General features: G+C 42.8%; 1 protein-coding gene across 2 annotated transcripts in view; it reads right to left on the reverse strand.

The window, feature by feature from the left end:
- The window catches only part of Rmnd5a (required for meiotic nuclear division 5 homolog A), a 69,501-nt gene extending 46,165 nt beyond the window's left edge, over positions 1-23,336 (reverse strand). Inside the window, exons 1-2 of one of the 2 annotated variants that reach the window (XM_041632093.1) lie at positions 22,694-23,336; positions 9,998-10,140 (exon numbers count right to left, since the gene is read on the reverse strand). In XM_041632093.1, the coding sequence (XP_041488027.1) occupies positions 9,998-10,140; positions 22,694-22,835 (285 nt within the window). In that variant the 5' untranslated portion in view covers positions 22,836-23,336. The remainder of the gene's footprint in view (positions 1-9,997; positions 10,141-22,693) is intronic. The other variant, XM_041632088.1, reaches the window with a different exon arrangement.
- Between the last annotated feature and the right edge of the window lie 627 nt (positions 23,337-23,963).

A 23,963-nucleotide genomic window follows, 5' to 3' on the forward strand; every position in this document is an offset into this window, starting at 1 on the left:
TCCATCTGCTATCCCACTGTCTCCTTATTAGAACAGAACAGAAGAATGTCAGTGATTTTATTCTCCCAGAGATGGCAAACATCTTTTACCATTCTACAAGGGGAGAGAGATGCCTGCGCATATAGCAGGTGCTCTCAAGACCCTAAAGATCACTTCTCCCAAGGAATTCTAGCAGAGAAAGGGTCCTAAAAGTCTCAGATCAGCTTTTCCATTTTTTCTCTGGCTCTAACATAAACCTCAGTTTCATACCCATGCTCAGGAAGGCACTTGCTGGGATGCAGATTAAGTTAAACAGGTGTTCAAGATGATATAAATAAATGATGTACATGAAATGTTCCACAAGTATTCATGCAATAACAATTATCCAACATGCAATAGGTGAATCTGAGTTAGTCCTTGCCACCAACTCTGATGCCACATTTAAAACAGCTTGCATTAGAAAACACAACTTTTAAAGTTTCATTATTGTTGTTGTTGTTGTGTGTCTGTATGATGTACATGAGAGCCACGGCACACATCTGGAGGAATCAGTTCTCTCCTTCCACCCTTAGCACAGGGATCAAACTCAGGTCATCAGTTGTGCATTTTGTACTTTTATGTGCTGAGCCATTAGAAAACATAAACAACCAAATAAAAGAATGACAAAATCCTTAATTTAAAAATCACTTAAACTGGGTATGGCAGCAAATTTGTCTAGTCCCAGAAGGATCCTGAGGAGTTCAATGCCAGTTTAGCTTAAGCTACATAGCTGAGACTGCTTCTCTTAAAATAATACTCTCTCATACACACACCACTTGGATCCAATTACAGATTCATTTGCACAATTTGCTGCATAGGTCTTTTTATGATTCTTGGCCTAATTTGCCACGCGGGCTAGATCAAGTCCAGTACTTCATCTTCCATCTTCCTGATGAGGTAAAGTGAGAATCCTCCAGTTTAAAGGGATTATCTGACCCTGATCCTGTGAGATCTGACTACCAAGCTCTAGGCTTTCTTCTGTGGCCTGCACTGTAATTCAATAAACGGTTCTCATCTAAACAATGTAGCTTCATTCAGTTTGGAACAGGATTTTCCCAAGAGAAACTTTGGCCTGATAACTAGAGCAGATGATGGAATATGACAGACGGCAGAGAGCAAACCTCCAATGCAGTTCCCTCTGGGCAGAGGCAGTGTGCTTCCATGCCAGTGCTGATGTCAGTAAGGACGGACCCACAGATCATTTAGTGCTTAGTTAGGACGCTTGGTTCATATAAAAGACGTCGTTTTTACCCAAGCAACGTGGATTTAAGGAAAGTGGTAGGCAGGGGATAACTGACTCAGAGATTCTCCCTCTTCTCTTAACACCTGTGCTTTGTCTCCTATGTCAGACTAGCTTCCTTCCAAGAACAAACACCACCAGACACCCTTCTCCTAATTAGGGTGACTACTGCTGTGAGGAAACACAGGGAGCAAAGCTACTGGGGGAGGAAAGGGTTATTTGGTTTACACTTCCACATTACAGCTCACCATCAAAGACAGTTTGGACAGGACCCTGAAGGCAGGAGCTGAGAGGCTATGGAAACTTGCTCTTGATGGCTTGTTTAACCTGGGTTGGTCTCTCTCTCTGTCTCCCTCCCTCTCTCTCTCTCTCTCGTTTTTCAAGACAGAGTTTCTCTGTAGCTTTGGAGGCTGTCCTGGAACTAGCTCTTGTAGACCAGGCTGGCCTCGAACTCACAGAGATCCTCCTGACTCTGCTTCCTTAGTGCTGGGATTAAAGGCGTGCACCACCACCACTGGTTTTCAACCTGCTTTTTTTAAAAAAGCACCCAGGACTACCAGCCTAGGAGTGGGGTACCACCCACCAGAGGCTAGTCTCTCCCTTATTAATCTCTAATTAAGAAATGCCCAGCAGGCTTGCTACAGCTTGATCTTATGAAGGCATTTTCTAAATTGAGGTTCCCTCCTCTCAGATGACTTTAGTTTGTGTCAAGCTGACATAGAGCTATCCAGCACACTCCCTTCCCTACTGCTCTAATGAAAACCAATCCCCCACCCCCTCACCTGGCTGCAGTGTACACACCTGGCTGGGAAAGGATCCACAGAACAAGGACTGAGCCAGGCAGACAGAAGAGACTACAGCAGCTCCTACTGAAACCAGGCAACTTCAAAAGCAAGAGCTTCTAAAGGTCAAGATACTTTACTACACTTTAACAAATACCTCAATAAAGTTCAGCCATGGCACACTGTATTTTGACTTTTATTACTCTTATTTGGGGTAGAGAATAGTTCGGTAAGTTTTATTTTATTCTTAGGGAAGTCTTCCTTGCTTTGTAATCACCATTTCCTCTTATATTGGAGAGAGAGAGAGAGAGAGAGAGAGAGAGAGAGAGAGAGAGTATAAAGTCATATCTGTACTTCAAAGCTCAACTTAGCTTTCTTCTTAATCAGAGACAATTATCTACTCTTCTTTTTTTTTTTGGTTTTTCGAGACAGGGTTTCTCTGTGACTTTGGAGCCTGTCCTGGAACTAGCTCTGTAGACCAGGCTGGCCTCGAACTCACAGAGATCTGCCTGCCTCTGCCTCCCGAGTGCTGGGATTAAAGGCGTGCGCCACCATCGCCCGGCTTCTCTACTCTTCTTAATAACCATCCTCTACTACAGAAGGACACATTCATCATACACTACAACTTTAGTTTGTACTCAACTTCACTCACTCATCTCCAATCACTGCTTTAAACTAAGCACAAAGATCTTTTTTTCCAAAATCTTTTCATTAGAGCAGTCCTCCCACTCATATGGCCAAAGGGGCACTAAAAGATGTCCCAACTCTGGAACAGCAGGCAGGGCCAATGGGAGGCACCAAACTACAAATGACACTGAAATTTAGAAAAGGGTGGAGTTGAGGGTGCAAAAGAAGCCTCCTGTCCACAAGGCCTGTTCCAGGCTTTTCTTCAGTCACCAGCATCCAATGCCAGCCTTCAGAATGCCTCCTACTCAAACCCCACGGCTGCAGCCACAGCATGGTAACTTATTTGGGGTGTGGGGTAAGACCTAGTTCATAAAAGGCTGAAGGCAGTGAAGCAACTCCAAGGACAAAGGATTGCTCAAACCGCAACACCACACAATTACAAACACACAGTCATACTCCAGTGGCCACTGATTAGCACAGGGGAAGCTCCACTGAACCAGGGCCTGGGCTGCTTACTGCAAGTGGGTGAACATGTAGCACCAACGAAGTCAAAGCCAGACCTGACCTCAAACATGAGCCATCAACTTCCCAGAACTAACTTCTGGACAGATAACCTGTATTCTGGATGCTGGCCTTCATCCTCACCAAGACACCAACAATCACCACAAAAAACAGGGCTGCTTAGTTACCCTTCCGTTATGTTTTGAGCAAAATAGATCTCCCACCAACTCCAACTGTGATGCTGCCACAAAATAGAAAACACCCTTTTAAAGGCATTCTTGTTGTTCAATCCTGGAGAGAGGGGCTTCCAAACCTGAATTTACTGCATCAAGTAGTATACTATACAATATCTAATGGGAGCAGATTTCAAGAAACTATCCATATTCTTTAAGGAACCTGAAGCAAACAGCTTATACACACTACCTATGATGGAAAAATGTCCAGGGTAGAGGACTCAAAGGTCAACTTCTACCATCAATAAGGTAATCCCAGACACTGTTGTCTGGCTCTGCAAACAGTCAAGGAAACGTCAGAGGAAGGGGCTGAGGAGTAATCTGGACTGCCATATAACACACATGTAAGAGTGAACAGCTCAAACCAAATGACAAGGCCTGGACCCGACCCTGGGAAGGAAAGTAGTATCATTTTCTTAACATGTTTGAGCAGCTAATGAGCTATAAAAGGGAGGGAAGAAGGGAGGGCGGGCAGGCAAAACTGAATGTACTGGTATGAGAACTCTGGGCAGGGCCTGTATAGGTGATGGTTCCCATCCACAATCCTCCCTGGAGCTCATAGGAAGGTACCAAGCAAATCTCTTCTCACCTACAAGGTACCAAGTCTCCTGCCACACCCACAGCCACTACGCTGTCCCTGGGTGTAGGTTCTGCGGCTTCCCACAGAGGAAGGTCCCGCTGGCCTGATCTGGACACATTCTGCCACCTAATTTCCAAGTTTTACTTCCAAACGAAGCAGCAGTTTGGGCTCTGTATCCGAGGCCAAAGGCTGCACTAACTGCTGCATCACTGTCCTTCCTGCTGCAGACCTGTCTGAGCACAAGACCTCACAGCTGTGCTACCGCTTTCCATTCTTGAAACCAGTTAACTTGACATAAAAGGCAGTTCCAACTGGTTTCCTGGAACTATTTTTAAAAATATTAGCTATCTCACTTTTTATACTGTCAGCATTAAGACGGCATTTTGTTTCCTCAATGTTAGCTGCTCCATCTAGTGGCAGAAATCCAGTTTGGGCAATGCCATTAAATTTGTACCCATCATTTTACCCCAACATTACTAGACCTGCCATACCTCACTGACTTTCAAGTAAAGTTTAAGATCAAATTTTCAATTGAAAACACGTCCAAACCTCGGTCTGCTCTCCAGGCTGTATGTTCAGGGTATGTTGTTCAACATCTCTTCACCTCAGTTCCCTCATAACTCAATGAGAACAACATACTAGCATCATGGGACACACAAATGCAAGTGAAGCGCGCAGCTCCGTATAAGAAATACAGTCACGCCGGGTGATGGTGGCGCACGTCTTTAATCCCAGCACTCGGGAGGCAGAGGCAGGCGGATCTCTGTGAGTTCGAGACCAGCCTGGTCTACAAGAGCTAGTTCCAGGACAGGCTCCAAAACCACAGAGAAACCCTGTCTCGAAAAACCAAAAAAAAAAAAAAAAAAAAAAAAAAAAAAAGAAATACAGTCACCACCGCGTAAGCAAAGTTCCCACTTCTCTGCCCCTGACCACCACCACTTATTGTCATCCTATATGATGTCAGATTAATCCTCCCCTGATTTCACGTCTTCGCTTCCGTCTATCACCTGCTGGACCAAATTCATAATCCATACATCTTTACCAGCCTGACCTCTCCTCAATATGAGGAAGAGGACCAACAGTCCTTCAGTCTTTAACATGGGTTATATTTTTGTTATCTATCCTAACAGAAAAGCTCACTTCCTTGCTTTCTTCTTTCAAATCTTAGTCTTCCAAGCCATATTTAAGATACTAACTCTGCAAACCTTAGAATCACCAAAAGTACAATCTTTCCTTCACAATTCAACTTGCACTTGCCTCAGAACTTTTTCTATTATTTTATATGTTAAGAAAACCCATCACGCCTTTAATCCCAGGAGGCAGAGACAAGCGGATCTCTGTTGAGTTCGAGACCAGCATGGTCTACAAAGCAAGTTCCAGGACACCCAAAGCTGCTACACAGAGAAACCCTGTCTTGAGAGAGGAAAAAAAAAAAAAAAAAAGAGAAAACCTAGCACTTTTACAACACTAGTTAAGATTCCTAGCACATAACTGTAACATACACTTTAGATGCTTAAAAATCTCATTATTATTCATTTTAGCCCCCCAACAACCCTAAAGAGAATTCTAAGAAGAGGTAGAAAATTAAAAACAGCCCAACACACTATTTGTTAGCAAACAGTGAATGAATAAATTCAATTAAAAAACAAAAAAAATCAAGAATTCAAGGGCTAAAATACTTTAATAGCCAACACATTAAAGTAAAAACTTCAATGTTTTATATCCACAATAACAAAAAAGCCAGAAAATTTCTTACATAATACAAACTTCTTTTCTGTTAACATTTTCAGAGAATAAAAAAAATTTAATACTGGGGCTAGAGAGACGGCTTGGCAGTTAAGAGCACTGACTGCTCTTCCAGAGTTCCTGAGTTCAATTCCCAGCAACCACATGGTGCCTCACAGCCATCTGTGATGAGGTCTGGTGCCCCTTTCTGGCCTGTAGGCATACATGAAAGGAATGCTGTATATATAATAAATAAATCTTTTAAAAAATTTAATACTAAAATGAAAAAAGAACACTTAAAACATTAAAGAAAAAAATCTATCACTTGGCACTTTAAAAGGCTACACTAAAAGTTTCTGCAGAAACACACACTACAAGTAACACAGGCTTTTAAAACAAGCACTTTTTAGCCCCGGCTGGTATGTCTGTGATGTTAAGCCACCATCCTTTCAAGAATCTTCTGAAAAAGGAAACACAATTAACCGAAGGCTCCATTGCAAATGGGAATGCCCTAGGTCTTATTTGCACAAATATACAGACCACCTAATAGATGGGGACTGTCTGGTTGGTCCCTTAACTGTTCATTTTCCCTTCAAGAAAGGCCACGATTTGTTCTCCTCTGTGCTGTTCCAAAACCCTACGTTTTGAATCTGTAGAAATTGCATACTCATTTCTATTCATAGGGTTTAACAGTCTATTTTTTTTTACTTTAGACTGTTCTCTGTTAATATGATTTTTAAACAACAAATCTAGCCTACTCCTAAGGAACCAACTATTTCTGCCACCTTTGAAGGGAGATGTGCCCCCCCCCGCAAAAAAAAAAGCATTCAGAGGCAGCTAGACAGCATTCCAATCTATTGCTCAGGTCAGTTTGCTTTGAAAGCCACAATCCTTGAACCACAGTGGTTTCAGCTTTATCCTATTTACTCACCACCAATACATGAATGTACCTCGCCTTTACAACAAGCTCCTCAGAGCTTGCATGTATTTGTCAAGTCAAGTGTATAAGGCTTAACAATGTCTTCATTCTTCTTTGGAACTTTTGTATCTTTCTTGACACCCCAAGTTACTTTTGGCTTAGGAAGACATTGCATACACCACAAAATTAAGAACAAGAAGTCACAAGAATAGTAAAAATATGTAGCAAAGACATTTAAGAAGGAAAAATAAATGTAGTTTAATGATAAATTCCAGTGTGGTTTTCAACACCAATGTAAAGGCAAAGTGTAATATAATACTGCCCATGTTTAAGAAAGGAAGCTTTGAGCCTTCATGGTTATACTCTCTTCAAACTCCAATGGAGATCATGAAGGGGGTCACCAGGGATCTCAGAGAAATAGCAATTTAAAAGTCTGGGGGTGGGCAGGCACAACTGTGGCTCTCTGTCCTGCACAATAAAGCTCTGAAGTTGAAAAAAAAAAAAAAAAAGCAAACCTTACCAAGCCAGAGGAGTCTTATGTAACAACAGCCTACAGATTCCTCATGCACACACAAAACCTCTTCACATCTAGGAACATCAGTTGGGAAAGAGCTTTCTCTTCAGGCAACATAGTAGATACCAAAAATACAGGGAGTATGTGCTTAGAGATACCTAAAAACTGAGTCATTCAAGACTTCCTCTGTGGCTGAGCTACAATCCAGCAAGTACTTTGAGTATCACTAATGTTGTAGTTTCCTACATTGGATGAGAATCTATGTACCTAGAATTTAAACTACCTTCCTAGTAAGAAAATTCTGAAGGAGCTATTCTGTTTCTTTCAGAATAGTTCAGTTATTTAAGTCCTTATAAGTTCCAAGTACATAAAAAAATTCTCAAAAGTATGAGACTAAATAAAATACCTAATAAGAAACATGTTTCTAATATCTCTCTCAACCCAGGTCAGAATGTAAATTATTAACTATAAATGTGTTCCCTAGATATTCATTCTCAAAGGATACTCTATTTTTAGCACCAAGTACATCTTACTACTTTGCTTAAAGACTAATCAAAATATTTGACAACCCTTAGTAGTGTCTATAATAGCCTGCTGCATCTGGAGGAAGCCATGCACACCAAGTCACCTGCAGGAAGGCGGTCTAAAATCAAAAGAGAATTCTGATGATAATTTTGGCAGGACAGAAAGTATCTATCCTACCACAGCAAACACACAAACCCAAGGAGACTGCTGGGACCAACCCATCCACTCCAAGCACAGGTTCTTAAGCAGTAACTCTCTCACTGTCATGAACAGGTGTCTGCAAAACAGGTGATGACTCCCGAACATTAACTACAGGGAGCAGCAGGCCCAGTGGTCCAGCAGACACCCTTAGGAGCATCCCAGAGTTCTTTCTCTCTATGCCATCAGAACCCCCAGGATGCTTTGACCCACAGAGATGTGCAGCTTATTAAGCAAACACAAGGCTCCTCATACATAGATTATTATTATTATTTAAGATTGTCTCTCAAGTCCCCACCACTCCATATGTACCAGAAAACCACTTCAGGGGGCTGGAGAGATGGCTCAGAGATGAAGAGAACTGGCTGTTCTTCCAGAGGTCCTGAGTTCAATTCCCAGCAACCACATGGTGGCTCACAACCATCTATAATGAGATCTAGTGCCCCCTTCTGGACTGCAGACATACATGCAGGCAGAACATTGCATACTAGATAGATAGATAGATAGATAGATAGATAGATAGATAGATAGCCGGGCAGTGGTGGCACATGCCTTTAATCCCAGCACTTGGGAGGCACAGGCAGGCAGATCTCTGTGAGTTCGAGACCAGCCTGGTCTACAAGAGCTAGTTCCAGGATAGGCTCCAAAGCCACAGAGAAACCCTGTCTGAAAAAACAAACAAACAAATAAATAAGAAAACCACTTCAGATACCAACTGATAAATTCCGGTGCCACAGTATCCTGATACCAAGCCTACTTCCACAGCCATGTTATTGCATCAAGTTACCAAACAGGTTTCAAACCTCAAAGGTATTTCAGAGAATACTCATTAAGTTGCCAGCCTTTGCCATCTGCCCAGCCTCTTCCATCACTAATTCAAGTTCATCACTCTCTGACAGGCTGCTAAAACTTCCCTAAGTCACATAGTCACTTGCAGTCCTAATGTATAATCACACCTATCAGCAAATGCATCTCTTTAGAAGTTGTCCGGATCTAGGCACCACTAAGCCTAGTCTTTCAATACTTTCCAGGGCAACTGATGAGTTTCTTGGACACACTCTCCCTCCAGGCTCTTCTGCCATCTGCATTATGCTGCCCTCACTGTACATACAGGTTAAGTAACTCCGCAATGTTCAGGAGGTATGTTTGCTACAAAGAGGTCTCCATCATTATGCCTCCTCTTTCAAAAGTTCACAGCATATAAACAAAAACGGTCATGGCCAGTCACACTCTCCCTAATAGGTGGAGGAGTCAGAGACATCAGGTAGAAACCTTGGGTAGCTCTTCTTAACCTCCATCAGAACTGTGAACCCCATGGGTAAAATAGCTTCAGTTCTAAAACTGGAAACTGCTTAGGATTCAACCACTAAGTCAAAGATGATTTAATCAAGTAATGTCACAAGAAAAAAGAAAGAAGTCACCCAAGTAAAGTAGCTTGCCTGGCCCCTAACAACCATGTCACTCACTCGCACGAAGACAACACTGAAGAAGAGCAACTAGCCTGCCTACAGGAAGACAGGAATTAGGGGGAAGGTGGAGACAGATACAAGGGTGTTATTCTAATCATCCCACAACAGAAACAGGGTCATCGCCAGGGACACACTTAGGAAGCAGCAAAGCTTATTCCTATAAACAAACTCCCACATAGTGGCTTAACATTTCTCTGCACCTTTACTCATCAGGACTCTAGTCATATAAGCAAATGGGTAAACAAAGCTATAAAAAGAAAGAGTTTTGTTGGCTTATTTTTATTTCCATTTCTCAAATAACAGCAACAGGGAACTTTTAATGAGTACCAGAGTAAACAAGAACTATAAGTTATCAGAAGCAAAGAAAAGAATGGCACAGAACAAATTGAGAAAGCAAAGGATGTCAAAACACTGGGAAAGGAAGAATGTTAGAAACACAAAGCAGTTCCTCTGGGGCAGGTAAGGGACTCATTAGGTAAGAGTTTGCTGCCAATCTTGATGACCTGAGTTCGACCCAGAGATCCACATGGGTGGAAAAAGAAAACTGACTCCCAAATGGTCTTATGACATGCACACACGTACGTACATACAAACCTATAGTAACTAAAATGAAATTAAAAACAAAAACAAATTCTTTTTTTTTTTTCAAATTCTTCAATTCCATACCTTATCAATGGCTTTTCCAACTCGAGAAACACTGCTATGGATGTCTTTGTGGTCAGAGGCCAACTTTTGAACAGTGTCCTTTATTCTTTTGCAGCACTGTGTCAAAACAAGTGAAAGTGTCCCTGATAATTCAGCATCTTGACCTATTAAAAAAAAAATATTGTGACTCACTAAAGCAAACTCCACAAAGAAAGATGGGAGAAAACACAGAAATATCAGTATCTCTTTTGAAGCAGATGGTCACACTCAGATGTTATTTTTTCAAGTGAACACTAAGAAGTAACTGAATCTATTTATTTTTGGAAATTAAAAAATTAAAATCTTATTATGAAACAAACTACCTCCACAATGTCATTACCACAAACTGTGAACTATATCACCATGCAGTATCATAATGCTAATAATGATTAGTGATGAACTCAGAAACAGGATCAAAATCCTAACAAGTATTTACTGTACACCCACCACAGGCAGTAAGAAAGCAAGGAAACAGCAATCCAAAACTTTCCCCTACGACTTACTTACCTTCTGGTGCAAGACACGAACACCACAATAAGGCAAATGAAACAGTATGACAAAGATTGCTACATGCGAAAGAATCACATCACATACAGAAATTAATTCAAACAGAATAAAGTTCCCAAACTAAAAGTTGAAACTGTCAGAATCTTGTAAGAAAAAAATATATTCTGATCTTGGGTTGACCAATGGATTCTTAAACATGACATCAAAAAGCATCAAAAACCAAAGGAAAATAACTAAGTGACTTCATTAAAATTCAGTTTCTGAGCTGGTGTGCCCGTAATCACAGCACTTGGAAAGTAGAATTTAAAGATCAAGAATTCAAAGCTAACCTTGGCCACAAGAAATTCTGTCTCAGGAAGCTAAAAAGAATGGGAGTATATATTTGCAAAGCATACTCTTAAGACAAGAATAAAACAAAGCTAAATTTACAAGGAAACACACATACAATGTATCAAGAAAGCGTAACTAGCTTGTGCAAGGTTCAATCCTCAATACAGCAAAGTAATAACAACAAAACAAAAACACACAAAACTCAAGGACAGCATGACAATTCAATTTAAAAGCAGCCAAACTTTTGGTTAGGGAGATGGCTAAAGTCCCTGTTGCACAAGCATGAGTATCCCAACCACCTACACAAAAAGCTGGGTGTAGCAGCACACACCTGTCACTCACCACGGTGCTGGGGAGGCAGAGGCTGGATGGTTCCTGGTGGGTGCTTGCTGGACAATAACTGAATCAGTGAGCTCCAAGTTCAGTCAGAGACTAGTAACATCACACACTACATAAAGATGGCTCAATAACAAACAACGGGCCCCTATATAATGATGTGCAAAGGCTATGCCACCTAGGTGTGTGTAAGTACATGCCAATGTTCACACTACAATGAAATTCCTGAACAGGGCATTTCTCAGAACAGGGCATTTCTGCAGTTAAGCAATGCCTGCCTATCTGGAAGCCCAAGAAAGTGTTATGGAATAAGCTGAAGGAAAGCCCTATTCAGAGAGGATCCCCTAAAGCATTTTGAAATGACTCAATGGAAAGCAGCCAAAGGTAAAACAGGCTCGAGAATCACTAAAATGACCTCACTGATTGAGACTAGATCAAACTGCGCAGTCCTAATGGGAGTCCTAATGTTTTTCTGATCTTTCCATGAAAACACAACTAGCTTCTAGAACCTTCCTGTGGAGGAAATTTAATCAGATTTACGTCCTAGATTAAAAAATACGAAAATAGTAACACAACCATCTTTACCATAACTAAAGTAGAGCCCAGCTAGGTTGGCCACTTGTCACCCAGAATAAAGTCCTATGTTCACTGTCTCTTTCAATGTTATAAATTCCCTGGACCCCACCCACATGCATATAGACCACAACTGCCAGCACTGACAGTGACATGACTTGATTAAAACCAAGCAAACGACCATCACATACATTGAGTAAATTAAAAATCATTTCTGTAACTGTTGGGACATAGATCAGTGATAGCATTTGCCACGCAGGATCCCCCATACAGCAAAAAGGCCCTAAGAACGTCAATGTAGCAGAATAGAACCTTTAAAAAATATAGTAACATTGTTGCTTTTGGAATCAGCCTGACTCTTTGCCCAGTATATGATAGTTCTGCTGATATTTTACTGTTTATTGATGAACCTATCTTCATAAAGAATTTTTTGAAAACTCATCAAATTCAGTGAATAAGTTTTCTTCATAACCCATTTGAAATTATTTCTAATAAAATGATAAAAATGTGAAAAAAATATAGTAACATTTGTATTATTTTGTTGTCATTATTGTCATTGTCACAGTAGTAATTTTTAGATAAGCCTCACTCTGCAGCCCAGGCTGGCCTCACACTCAGGGACCCTCCTACCTCAATTTCCTAAGTGCTGCTATAGGAATGGGCTACCACACCTGGCTAGCACCTTTTTTTCAGAAACAGATTTTAAGTATACTACGTATAGTACACAGAAATTTGAGGCAGTATCTCCTCTAAACCCAGACATTCAACGAAGTTAGCATCTGTTTTTTGTGATACTTAACTAAGACTCCAGGTCTAACTGCGGGCTTCCACGCCTAACCATTTCAGGATTTATGTTCACTAGTTTCACAGAAACAACATGTTAGAAAAACATCTGTTTCCATAGCATCCTATGCTTCCCCAACAGGATTTTATAATTTTTAGCTTTGTAAGGCACCTTACAAAACCTGATGATTCTGATCCCTGGAACCCAAGAGGTGGGAAAGAACTGACTCATAAAACTGTCCTCTGGCGGGGTGGAGGTGGCTCACGCCTTTAATCCCAGCACTTGGGAGGCAGAGGCAGGCGGATCTCTGTGAGTTCGAGGCCAGCCTGGTCTACAAGAGCTAGTTCCAGGACAGGAACCAAAGCTACGGAGAAACCCTGTCTCGAAAAATTAAAAAAAAAAAAAAGAAAGAAAGAAAGAAAGTGCAAAACTGTCCTCTGATCTCAATGCATGTCCACACACACAAAACTAATAATTTTTCCCAAAAAAGTACATACTGATATCAGAATATAGTAGGAGCAGCCTTTGGCGTGGGGCCCTGGGTAGGTGCTAAGGGGGGAGTAGCTCTTGTGGCTGCAGGTGAAGGCTGTGAGCTGCCGTTCTGGTCCATGAACGTCAACAACAGACTTGACTTGGCACGCCCTGGGCATAAAGCTCCATGTTCCCTGGGAGCACAGAAGATAATCAACTCACTCCACTTATTTATTTGTTTTCTGTGTTTTGAAACAAAGCCAGGCATGTTTGGGATTGCTTGATAGCCCCAGCTGCCCTCACTCCCAAGTCTGGGGTTGGAAGCCTGTACCATTACATCTGGCCTTCCTTTGATTTCCAGTTTTAGGTTATAGAAAGACATGCCGTGGTTTCTATAGATTGACCTTCCACACATCAGCTCCCAGTGGTCCAGACTACCCGGTCTCCACTCAGCGGTGAGTAAATAAAAGAGGTGTCTTACAAAGCTAAAAATTATAAAATTTCTAGTTATGTGCTAGTTTTCATAAGCTACCAATGCATTTTTAGCATCTTCTACCTTTATTTGGTCTATATTTCTTCTTACTCATCACAAAGCTGAGAAATGCATGTGCCCAACTGTGGTAATATTCACTCTATTTCACTCATCTAAATTCAATCAAGTCATAGACAGCAAAATTGAAAACTAAATTTGTCTGATGCCTATTTTCATATGGGGTAGGAGTTGATGCTAAACAACTGCACAAGCACATGTTGTTAACAAAATAGACCATCCTTAAACCCACAGCTGGCAGTGAGCAGCATCCAAGTGCAGAAGACAGAAGGACTGCTCATCAGCTGACAATCAAAGTGCTAATTAAGTTTACAATAGAGAGCTTAGGTGTCAATACACCATTAAGTACAGGCTGCACAACAGTCATAAGACCCTCTATAGTGGAAAATATCATAAACCAGTGGGGCAAAAAACACAAAAGGATACTAAAAGGGTACTAATACAAAAGATCAGAGTTTCAAAAAGTCTAACATCTACTGCCTAAGACAAAAATATTTTGGCAAAAATGAATTGTCAGATTCCCTATAAATCATAGACATTTAAATATTTTTATGAGGGGGCTGGAGAGATGGCTCAGAGGTTAGGAGCATTGCCTGCTCTTCCAAAGGTCCTGAGTTCAATTCCCAGCAACCACATGGTGGCTCACAGCCATCTGTGGTGGGGTCTGGTGCCCTCCTCTGGCCTGTGGGCATACACACAGACAGAATATTGTATACATGATAAATAAATAAATAAATATTTAAAAAATAAATAAATAAATATTTTTATGAATATGCTAGAGGCAGAAAAGAGTTTATAAATATTACATATACTGCATGAGCTCTTCTGAATTATTTGCACTTTTACAAAATCGACAGAGATCTTAATAGAATAGAAAACAAAATAGAATACAAGTTTTATGGTGCAGAGAAACAGAACTCCTTTCAGTAAACATAATTCTAACTACACCTAAAAAAACTGAGACCTTGTAAATTTGTATTCCAGAATTCAATAAAAAACAGTTCCTAAAAATTAAAACAAAACATTCAAACAAACAGCTCCACAGGGGCTGGAATGTAAGAGTACTTGCTTAGCACACTGAAGTCTTAGGTTCAATCCCAAGCATGGGGATGGGGGTGGCATTCGCTCATAATCCTAGCACTGAAATGGAGGTGGGGTAATGAAAAATGGCCATAAATTCAAGGTCATCCTAGGCTATCTAGCAAGTTCCAGCCCAGTCTAGAATATGAGACTGTCCCAAAAAATAAACAAGCAAATAAATAAAAATTTAAAGCATAAATTCAAACAAGTCAAAAGAATATTCTTTTTATTAAGTATATTAAGTATCCTTAAGAAGACTAGAGGGGTATATTTTTATTGTATCTCACTCTTTTAGAGTCTTTTTTTTTTCTTTTGAAACCTTTTATTTTTGTTTATTTACTCATTTATTTCTGTTTTCGAGACAGGGTCTCACTATGCAGCTGTCAACAGACTCACTATGTAGACAAGTGTGGTCTCAAACTCACTCCAAGTACTGGGATTAAAGGTGTGCCCTACTATACCCAGCTTAGAGTCTTAGTATTTAAAAATGAAATGAAATCAAAACTAACTCATGAAAATGTCAAAAGCAAGGGGGAAAATAATGACATTTGTATTCAATTAACATTTGAGCATCAAAACTTTGGCCAGCAGTGCTCAAGGTGTACTCCGTCATGTTACTAGTTTCTATGCACACACGTGTTTTCAAATGTCTGCTACATGGCCTTTATTTTTAAAGACCCCTATTCAAAACACAGCTACTTAATCTCTAAGTATCTTGAAAATCAATAGTTGAACCCATTGTAACATTTAAATCTGGATTTCATATTTTAAAAACCAAACTCAGATTTGTCCTGACTCTTTCAAACTTTGCTTTGTTTTTTTTTCTTGATTCCATAATTATTGATTTTACTCCTGCTTAAAACCTTAGATAACCTTTGATTTTTCAACCTTTGCCCCACTCTGCCAGACACCACTCTTGCACAAGTCCTGGTCACTCTCAAAGATCCCCTAGGAAGCCTCTGCACATCTCTACCACGATACCCAAAGGAAAGGCCATGTCAGCAGATCAAACTAAACTGAGCAGCACTATGGGCAACAGGCCTCCAATCATACCCCTGCCCCATCCATACTGAAAATGTCACCTCAAAACTCAACGTCAGTGTCCTCCCCGTTTCTCTTTCACTAGTGTCCATGACGTCATAGAACGCTCCCAATTTAGTTTTAATGCTTTTCCCACATTCCTTCAACTTTTTCTGCACCTTTGTTCTCGCCACCCTCTTCTACTGGTTTTCCATCCCATCTTCCTGCTTCCCATATCTCCACTTGTTACTAGAACCTACCATCCTAAAGCAGACTCCTTTCTCTACCACTCACCAGCACTTGGTCCATATGGATGGTCTTGCATTACAAGGCACTGTTTTTGTTAAAATTCATACCAGTCTCATCTCCCTAATAAGAAACAAAGTTCACAGATACTTTTCCTATAAGACTTAAGTAATTTCTGGAATGATCTGCATTACTATACAGAATTAGACACTTAGGAGATAAAATACTCTTAGCATGGCTTTATGTCAAGCATCAAAGTTGCATGAACTAAGTAAGATCTATTCAGAATTTGGAATTATATGAACACATATGTAGGATACAAGGCTAAAGCTAGGTAGTAAAGTTGGGCTAGTCACCAACACTTCTCAGAGAACATTGCTGTTGATAGTTCAGAATTCTTCCATTTTTATCAACATATATGATCAGCAAATGTGCCTTTCCAGAGCTCCTTTTCTGCAGAATGGGAACACATGTGGCTACGTATATTCTGATACAGGATGAGCAGAGCTCAAGATGACCAGGACCACAAACTGGTCCTGACTAAGTCTCCAGGTACTGACTAAGGAGAAAGGACACAAAACCAGAAATGCTGGCCCTGTTTCTGTTTTTTTGAGCTTGATCAGCCATCTTCACCTCAATGTGGGGAAAATTCTGAAAATGCAAGTAATCATGAAAAGTATAAATGATCCAAGACAAGACTTCCTGGTGACATCTTTTGTGTCTCGGGAGCCAGCCTTGCTTAACCTTGGCCCATGTGATCATATGTAAAAAAAAAAAAAAAATCTACTTTAATTAAAAGCACATGAAACTCAAAGAATAATGGATAACACATAAATCTAAATGAATAATGTTTCAAATAACAAAGAATTATCTCCTACATCTGGACAGGAATGGCTAGCAAAAGTTAAATTCGCTTCTAAGTCCAAGTGGAAACACACTGACCTTTGACCTTTTATTTTCCTACTTAAAATAGCCTGAGTAGCTTGGCAACCCATCTATTCTGCTCTTACCATGCTTGAACAATAGGACAGCCATCCACCCAAATTTTTATTTATGATTCACTCACATGCTACTTTCTACTCTAGAATTGAGTTTAGACCACACTGCATTCAATTCAAAGCTCAGAAGTCATTCTTCTCTCAAGAGTATCTTACTAATTTTTAGTGCAATTTCAACAAATGAAGCCTGGTTATGTGAGCTAACCTGAGTTAACTAAAAAATAAGGCTAACGGAGTCTACCAGGACCTAACTGATACTTTGGTGATCTAAATGTGAACTTAAAATGATGGAGGAAGGTCATTGATTAATTAAATAAAGAAACTGCTTGCCCTGATAGGTTAGAACATAGGTGGGTGGAGTAAACAGAACAGAATGCTGGGAAGAAGAGGAAGTGAGCTCAGAGACGCCATGCTCCCCTCTCCTGGGCAGAGGGCATAGCTCTGCTCTCTGACGCAGACGCATGAAGCTCAGACTCAGGATGGACATAGGCTAGGATCTTTCCTGGTAAGACTGATGCTATACAGATTATTAGACATGGGTTGATAGGGATGTGAGAATTAGCCTGTAAGGGCTACAGTTAATGGGCCAAGCAGTGTTTAAAAGAATACAGTTTGTGTGTTATTTCGGGGCATAAGCTAGCCAGCAGCCGGGGTGCTGGGGACGCAGCCCCGCAGCTCCTATTACAACATTAAAATGTCACATCCATATGTTTTTCATACTCATCTGCCTAATTACCTTTGCATCTTTTCACTCTGGAGCTTAAAACAAAGAGCTTTGACACTAGTAACCAAATGCTCAGCTATTTTCTGACTCAACAGGAGTCACAGTTTAAGTTTTACAATTACAAAGACTCACAGAAAATGAGTTTTATGATGCTAATATATGAGGCAGCAAAAGGGCTCAGATAAAGGCTTGCAACCAAGCCTAATGACCTGCGTTTGATTCCTGGGCCCCATAGAATGAAAATAGAGAACCAACTTCTGCAAGTTGTCCTGGCTGCCACCTGTGTTCTGTTACACTCTTCCGTATACACACACAAACACTAAATAAATGCAAAAAAAAATTCCGTGGGGCTGGAGAGATGGCTCAGAGGTTAAGAGCATTGCCTGCTCTTCCAAAGGTCCTGAGTTCAATTCCCAGCAACCACATGGTGGCTCACAACCATCTGTAACAGGGTCTGGTGCCCTCTTCTGGCTTGCAGGCATACACACACAGACAGAATATTGTATACATAATAAATAAATAAATATTTAAAAAAAAATTCCGTAAGATGCTTTTCTGTGTTCATCACTCCACACACAATAGTGTCTTTAACCAACTCACCAAACCTAATCGTAGTAAGTGTAAATCCACAGCCAATGCCATTTTAAAAGGTGACACATTACCCTACTGCCCCCATTTTTTTGAGGTGCTAGGCAAGCAATCCTACCATTGAGCTCCATTTCCCAAATTCTTTTTTTAATGTTTCTGAAAACTGGCATCTTCATCTGTGAGTTAGACAACTAGGAGATCCTGGAACAAGAATGATGGGGAAGCTTGTTCCCAGGAACCTGTTTATTGTTTGGATTCAAACTACTACATGTATTATCTACTCAAAATAAATAAAATTTAAATTTAGAAAAGCACAAGAACTCCTTTTAAGGGCGAGGGATACACACACAGCTCAGTGGTCAGGAGCGGTATACCTAGCATTCATAAGGTTGGGGTTTGACTCCTAGTACAGCCAACTTCCTTTAGTAATAGTCTAAAAATAACCAAGAAATATACGGCACATCCTTAACTCTTACAATTATAATCCCCCAACTACACTTTAATCCTACTGTGAAACTGTTACCAAAACTGTACAGCCTCTCTCTTGTTCTTTATCCTACCACAAAATGCTAACAAAAAAATTTAATGTATTTTCCACTAGAAAAATGTCAAAAGGAAAAAAAGATAAAAGCACAATTATGACCTTTGGCTTATTATACTTAATATCCAGTCTATGACCTCACAACAAATACCAGTGCCTGGGACAGGATAAATCCATGTATGTAACTACAAGCCCATGTGAAAATTGAGTGCACATAGATGTATGAGTAAAACATTACTCACATTAGACCAAGGGCATACTGGAAAATATCCCCAGCCAGCATCAACCACAGTAATCTTACATGAGACCCAATTTTTTCCTTCTGAGAAAACTTCCACTGAAAAGTGGACACAACTGAACAGTGGGCATGTGCTCCTCTCCTTTCAGCTGGGGAGTTAAAGAACATGAACGTCACTCAAAATAATTCAGTTAGCTAAGAGCAGAGCTCAGTTCTTGACCTCCTAACAAATTAGGTTAAAAAGTGGTCTGACTGTCCCAGACCAACATTTAGGGCAAATGGACAACTCTGTCTAGCCCTCTGACTTTGGGCACTCCACAGAGGCCTATCCTGCGGCCTCCATGCCCTACCCAAGGCAACAAAGAGAGCTCTAGAGTCAGGCTCCATGAAAAGCAAAGGCCTGGTTCAGCCAGCCTTCTCTAAGCTCTCCCTAGCCTCCTAGGCCCATACTCCTCTTATCCAACTAGCTGCCCTAGAACCACCTAAACTCAAGGCCTGAATTTTCTTCTTAGAGTCTTACACTTCATCATTCCTCTAGCAGAAGCTGAATACTTCACAAAAAAAAAAAAAAACAGCAAAAGAAAACCTTTCCCAGCCCCTTTCCAGACTGATAAACTAGGGATGGATAGAGTGGCAGAGCAGAAACTAACGCATCAGATATGAGTGACGATCCGTGCCATCCTCACTCTCCTGAAGAATATGAGTTAGGAAACCTACATTTAAAAGAGATAGCTAATAGGGAAGTTTCACATGAAACAATTTTAGGTCACAGAGATGCCAGTCCCTTGGGTGGTGTTTACAACCTGGAACAAGGTGGAAGAGCTTACTAACTCCATTTAAGTACGTTTCCAACACGAACTTTAGAACTATGGTCATTTATTACAGTTGTCTGTGTTGCCTCTTAACTCAGAAACCCCACTACACTACAGACTTAGAGTAAGCCTAAGAGAATTATAGTTATTTAAAATTGGACTAATCCCTGCTACTGGTACAAGATGCTTCTGAAAGAGGAAGTTACCCACCAGTATACACAATGAGCTGTCCTTTATCGGGTCTGGTGAGCTAGTGTTACAGCCCCCAAGGTTCTACTTTACTCATTCTTTTCTCCCAAGAACATTACCACGCTAGCTTGGAATGTAAGATTCAGAGAACCCTGACAGAAGATCCCAACTAGAGCCCCTCTCTTAGATCACAGGAGCCTACCAGATTACTTACCCAGATGGGTACATTCCAAGCCTTAAAACAGAGTTGTAAACTCTCGTTTCCGTAGGCATACCTTTGAGAGGGGCATACTTAAGATTCAATGTATTATCCACCGCCCATCACCTGCATGAAACTTTAATGTAGAAATCAGCTGCTTCAAAAAGACCATGGCCAGATAACAAAGCATGTAAATCTTCACTCAAAAGAACCAAGAAACAAAAAAAGACTACCTTAGAAACCAGACCTAGTATTGTGGTATATGTGCTTCTTCCATGTTTTTAACTACCTTTCATCACTTAGTCCTATTCAACTTATTCAAAGAAATTAAAAGAGCTGCCACAGAAGACTGGAAGGTAGTTAGTTCACAGGAAAGTTAAAAATAAAAAAAGGGGGGCCAGGCAGTGGTGGCACATGCCTTTAATCCCAGCACTCGGGAGGCAGAGGCAGGCGGATCTCTGTGAGTTCGAGACCAGCCTGGTCTACAAGAGCTAGTTCCAGGAGAGGCACCAAAAACTTCAGAGAAACCCTGTCTCGAAAATCAAAAATAAATAAATAAGTAAATAAATAAATAAAGGGGAGGGATGCTGGAAAATAAACACAACTCAAAACTATGTGTAATAAGAGTACGGTATACTCTTATTTATGTAGTGTCTACTACCCATCACAGCATAGGTTTGTGAAAAGCTCCCCTACGAAGCAAAGACACCTAAACTCTACCATCATTCTACCCATCTGGGGCTGACTCTAACTTCCCTAAACCGACCTCACACATCTTTCTTCTACTCTATTTATTCTTCTGTAAGGAACTCTGTGTTCCATCTTCTCTCTCACATGCTCCCTGTCCAACCCCCCAATCTCTGGTCTGGTCCCCAAAAGTAGACCTCATTCCTTCACCTCTCCAAGTAAAAGCCCTATATGTATTCTCTTTCCCTACTGGCTTCTTCCTCTGGAGAAAGGGGGTTGGCGTCTTCAAGCACTGAACTTGAGCCACCTTGGTGAGCCCTCCCATTCAGGAGCCACTGTATTTTTCTTAACCCCAATAATCTTTTGTCCACAAAGTGGTCAAGCATCAGCTAAGCAGCCTCTCTACCTTGCTTGTGTTAGAGCCTAAGATCTTTCATCCTATGATCTCCTCCTCTACTGTCTTCTTAGAAATAACAGAAACAGGTAATACACTTTCTAGTGTTTGGGTGGTAACCTCAAACAAATACTAGAAAGATGAATACAGGAGGGCCATGAGTTCAAAGCTGGCTTGGGCCACACAGTGAGACTATCTCAAAACACCACACACAAAAGAAAACAATCAGTCTCACATATAACCCACAGCGGTTGTGCAATCTTCAGCAAACCCTTGAACTTGATCTCACTAATCAAAATTCGCAAGACGTTTCCAGATTCCCTCACACTCTGCCTTATTCCCTGCTTGTATCAACTACATCATCACCACCAAAACAGTCAGATGTCTATTTACATGCAGTCATCCAACATCTGTTTTCCAAAGATTTACACAGAAGCCCTTACTACAGTTAAAACAGTACCCCTCCCACCAATTACTATTTCAACCACAATGGCTCCAGCTTAGCTCTTCCCCAGAGTTCCAACGTGACAGCTGTGTCAGAAGTTATCAGTCTCCTTTACTAGGGAGGAGCAGTCACCCTCAACTGCACTGTGTGGGAAAGGGAGATGGAGAGGAGAGGAGAGAGAGACAGGGCTAACACTGCCGTCATCCCACCTGCTACATCTGCATTTCTCCCTGGCTAGCAGCATCCCTTTCATTTCTGTCCAGCCCACTAGCTGAAAAGGGCTCGGCCTCTTGAATAAATCCATTGCAAGTCCTTACCTCACACTCAGAAAGAGTCAGCATTGTGGCTCCCAAGTACCAGACCTTCAGTGTTATTTTTAAAACACAAAACCCTTTCTCAAGCTAGCCCTGACATCTGTCTTCCAAGATGTAGGCCAATTAATGAAATAATCTAGGCAAAGCACTTTCTACGGAAAACCCGTTTGCTGAAGGGATTAACAACTACAAACTGGACCAGGTTAAGGCAAGTAACTAACAACCGCTCCGTCAGCCTCCGGAGAGGCTACAGCAGGAGCGCTGGATGGTTTGACTGAGCCGGCTTCCTAGGAATCCAGAGTTCAGAAGAGCTGCCTGCTCACAACAGTCCAACTCTGAAGTTGCAGGAGCGGCTTGATGTGGAAGCCCACACCTAATAGTCAACTCTCTAGTCCCAGAACCACCAGGGGAAAAAGTCCCCGAGACCGAGGATGTGGACAGAGCCCCGAGCAGAAAGACCCTCTTTACCACTCGCACACCTGCGGCCCCCTCGACCACGCAAGACCCGCGTCCCGAGCCGTGTGCGGCGGGCTGCTCCCCCCAGGCCACCGCGTTTCCGGGTGGGTCTGTGCGAGGAGGGAAAGTCGCCGCGGCCTGGGGACCAGCAGACGCAGCGACGGGCCCCGACCCCCGCGCGTTCCGCCGCCCTCACCGTGGCTCTGCAGGATCTCGTGCTTGAGGCCGCCGGTGTAGTCGATGAGCTCCTCCAGGCCGCGCTCGCACAGCTGCCCGTAGCCCGAGAACTTGTGCAACACCTTTTCCAGCTCGCGCTCCACCGTCACGCACTGATCCATGCCGGAGACCGCGGCGCTCGGCTCCCCGGCGCTCGGTGGTCCGCAGCGATTCGGCCCGGGCCCCACCGAGGCCGCGTCCTGCTCCTCGTCCCCCAAGGCGGCGGGCGGCGCGGGAGGCTAAGGTAAGGCGGGCGCGCTAACCGCGGCGCCGGGGTAGCCCCGCGTAGCCCTTGCCCGCCCGCCCCATGGCGCCCCGGCCCCGCCGCTCGCGCTCTCTCGCCCGCCCCACCCGGCGCCGCGTCCCGCCCCGGGCCCCCTGGCTCGCCGCGTTCGGCTGCCCCCCGGCGGCGCTGCCGATTGTTTTTGTTTTCACGGGAACCGGCCGATGACCTGGTTCTCCCGGGCGGCACCAAGAGCCGCGGCCCGGGAGGGGGTCGAGCCTCCCTCACGAGCCGAGGAGGCGGCGCGGGCCGTACCAAGCGCGGGCTCGGTGCGGGGTGCGTGGGGGAAGCAGCGGGCTAGCGCCGAGCGGAGGGACGCGCCGGCGTTCGGAAGGCGTGGGCCGTACCACGCGGGAGGCGGCGAGGGAGCGCAGCGAGGGAGGAGCGAGCGGCGCAATTGGTCCGCGCCGCTGAACGGGGAACTTCGGCGATCACGTCAACTACGCGGCCGGTAAACAAGAGGGTGGAAACCGTCCCCGGCGACTCCGCCCAGAAGCGAAAGACTGACCAATGGGCGCGGGGGTTACGAAAGAGCCGGACGTCCTCCAATCCTTGGCCGAGGCGTAAAATCTTAGCCAATCCGGAACGAGGGGCCAAACCAATGTTTGTGCTGTTGGAGGGGGTGGCTTGGAGAGCAAAGCGAGGATCTCCTTCTACCGGGAATCCGCGCGGGGAAGCTAGGCAGGAATCCGCAGGGCTGTTTTCCATAAGACTTCGCCCTAATCGCTATTTATGTTATCTCCGCGTGGCATCTTGACCAAAGTTCCGGCTTTAGGCCCGCCTCCCGAGACGAAAGGCAGTCGGGCCGCCTAGGGGCGTAGGGCCCGGGTGGGGTCGTTCACCCGGTGGAAGGTGGTGGTTCTTCCTGGTATGGCTGGTGCCTAGCGTCTAGTTCTCGTTCCCTGCTGTCCCTCCGCCTGTGAGTGGCCTTTCCTGTCGCTTCGTGCTGAGGGATTGGCAGCGGTCA

This window comes from Microtus oregoni, unplaced genomic scaffold, assembly GCF_018167655.1.
Source record: "Microtus oregoni isolate MIOR12 unplaced genomic scaffold, Mior012 000002F_ref0000024, whole genome shotgun sequence".
In the NCBI taxonomy this organism is placed as follows: domain Eukaryota; kingdom Metazoa; phylum Chordata; class Mammalia; order Rodentia; family Cricetidae; genus Microtus; species Microtus oregoni.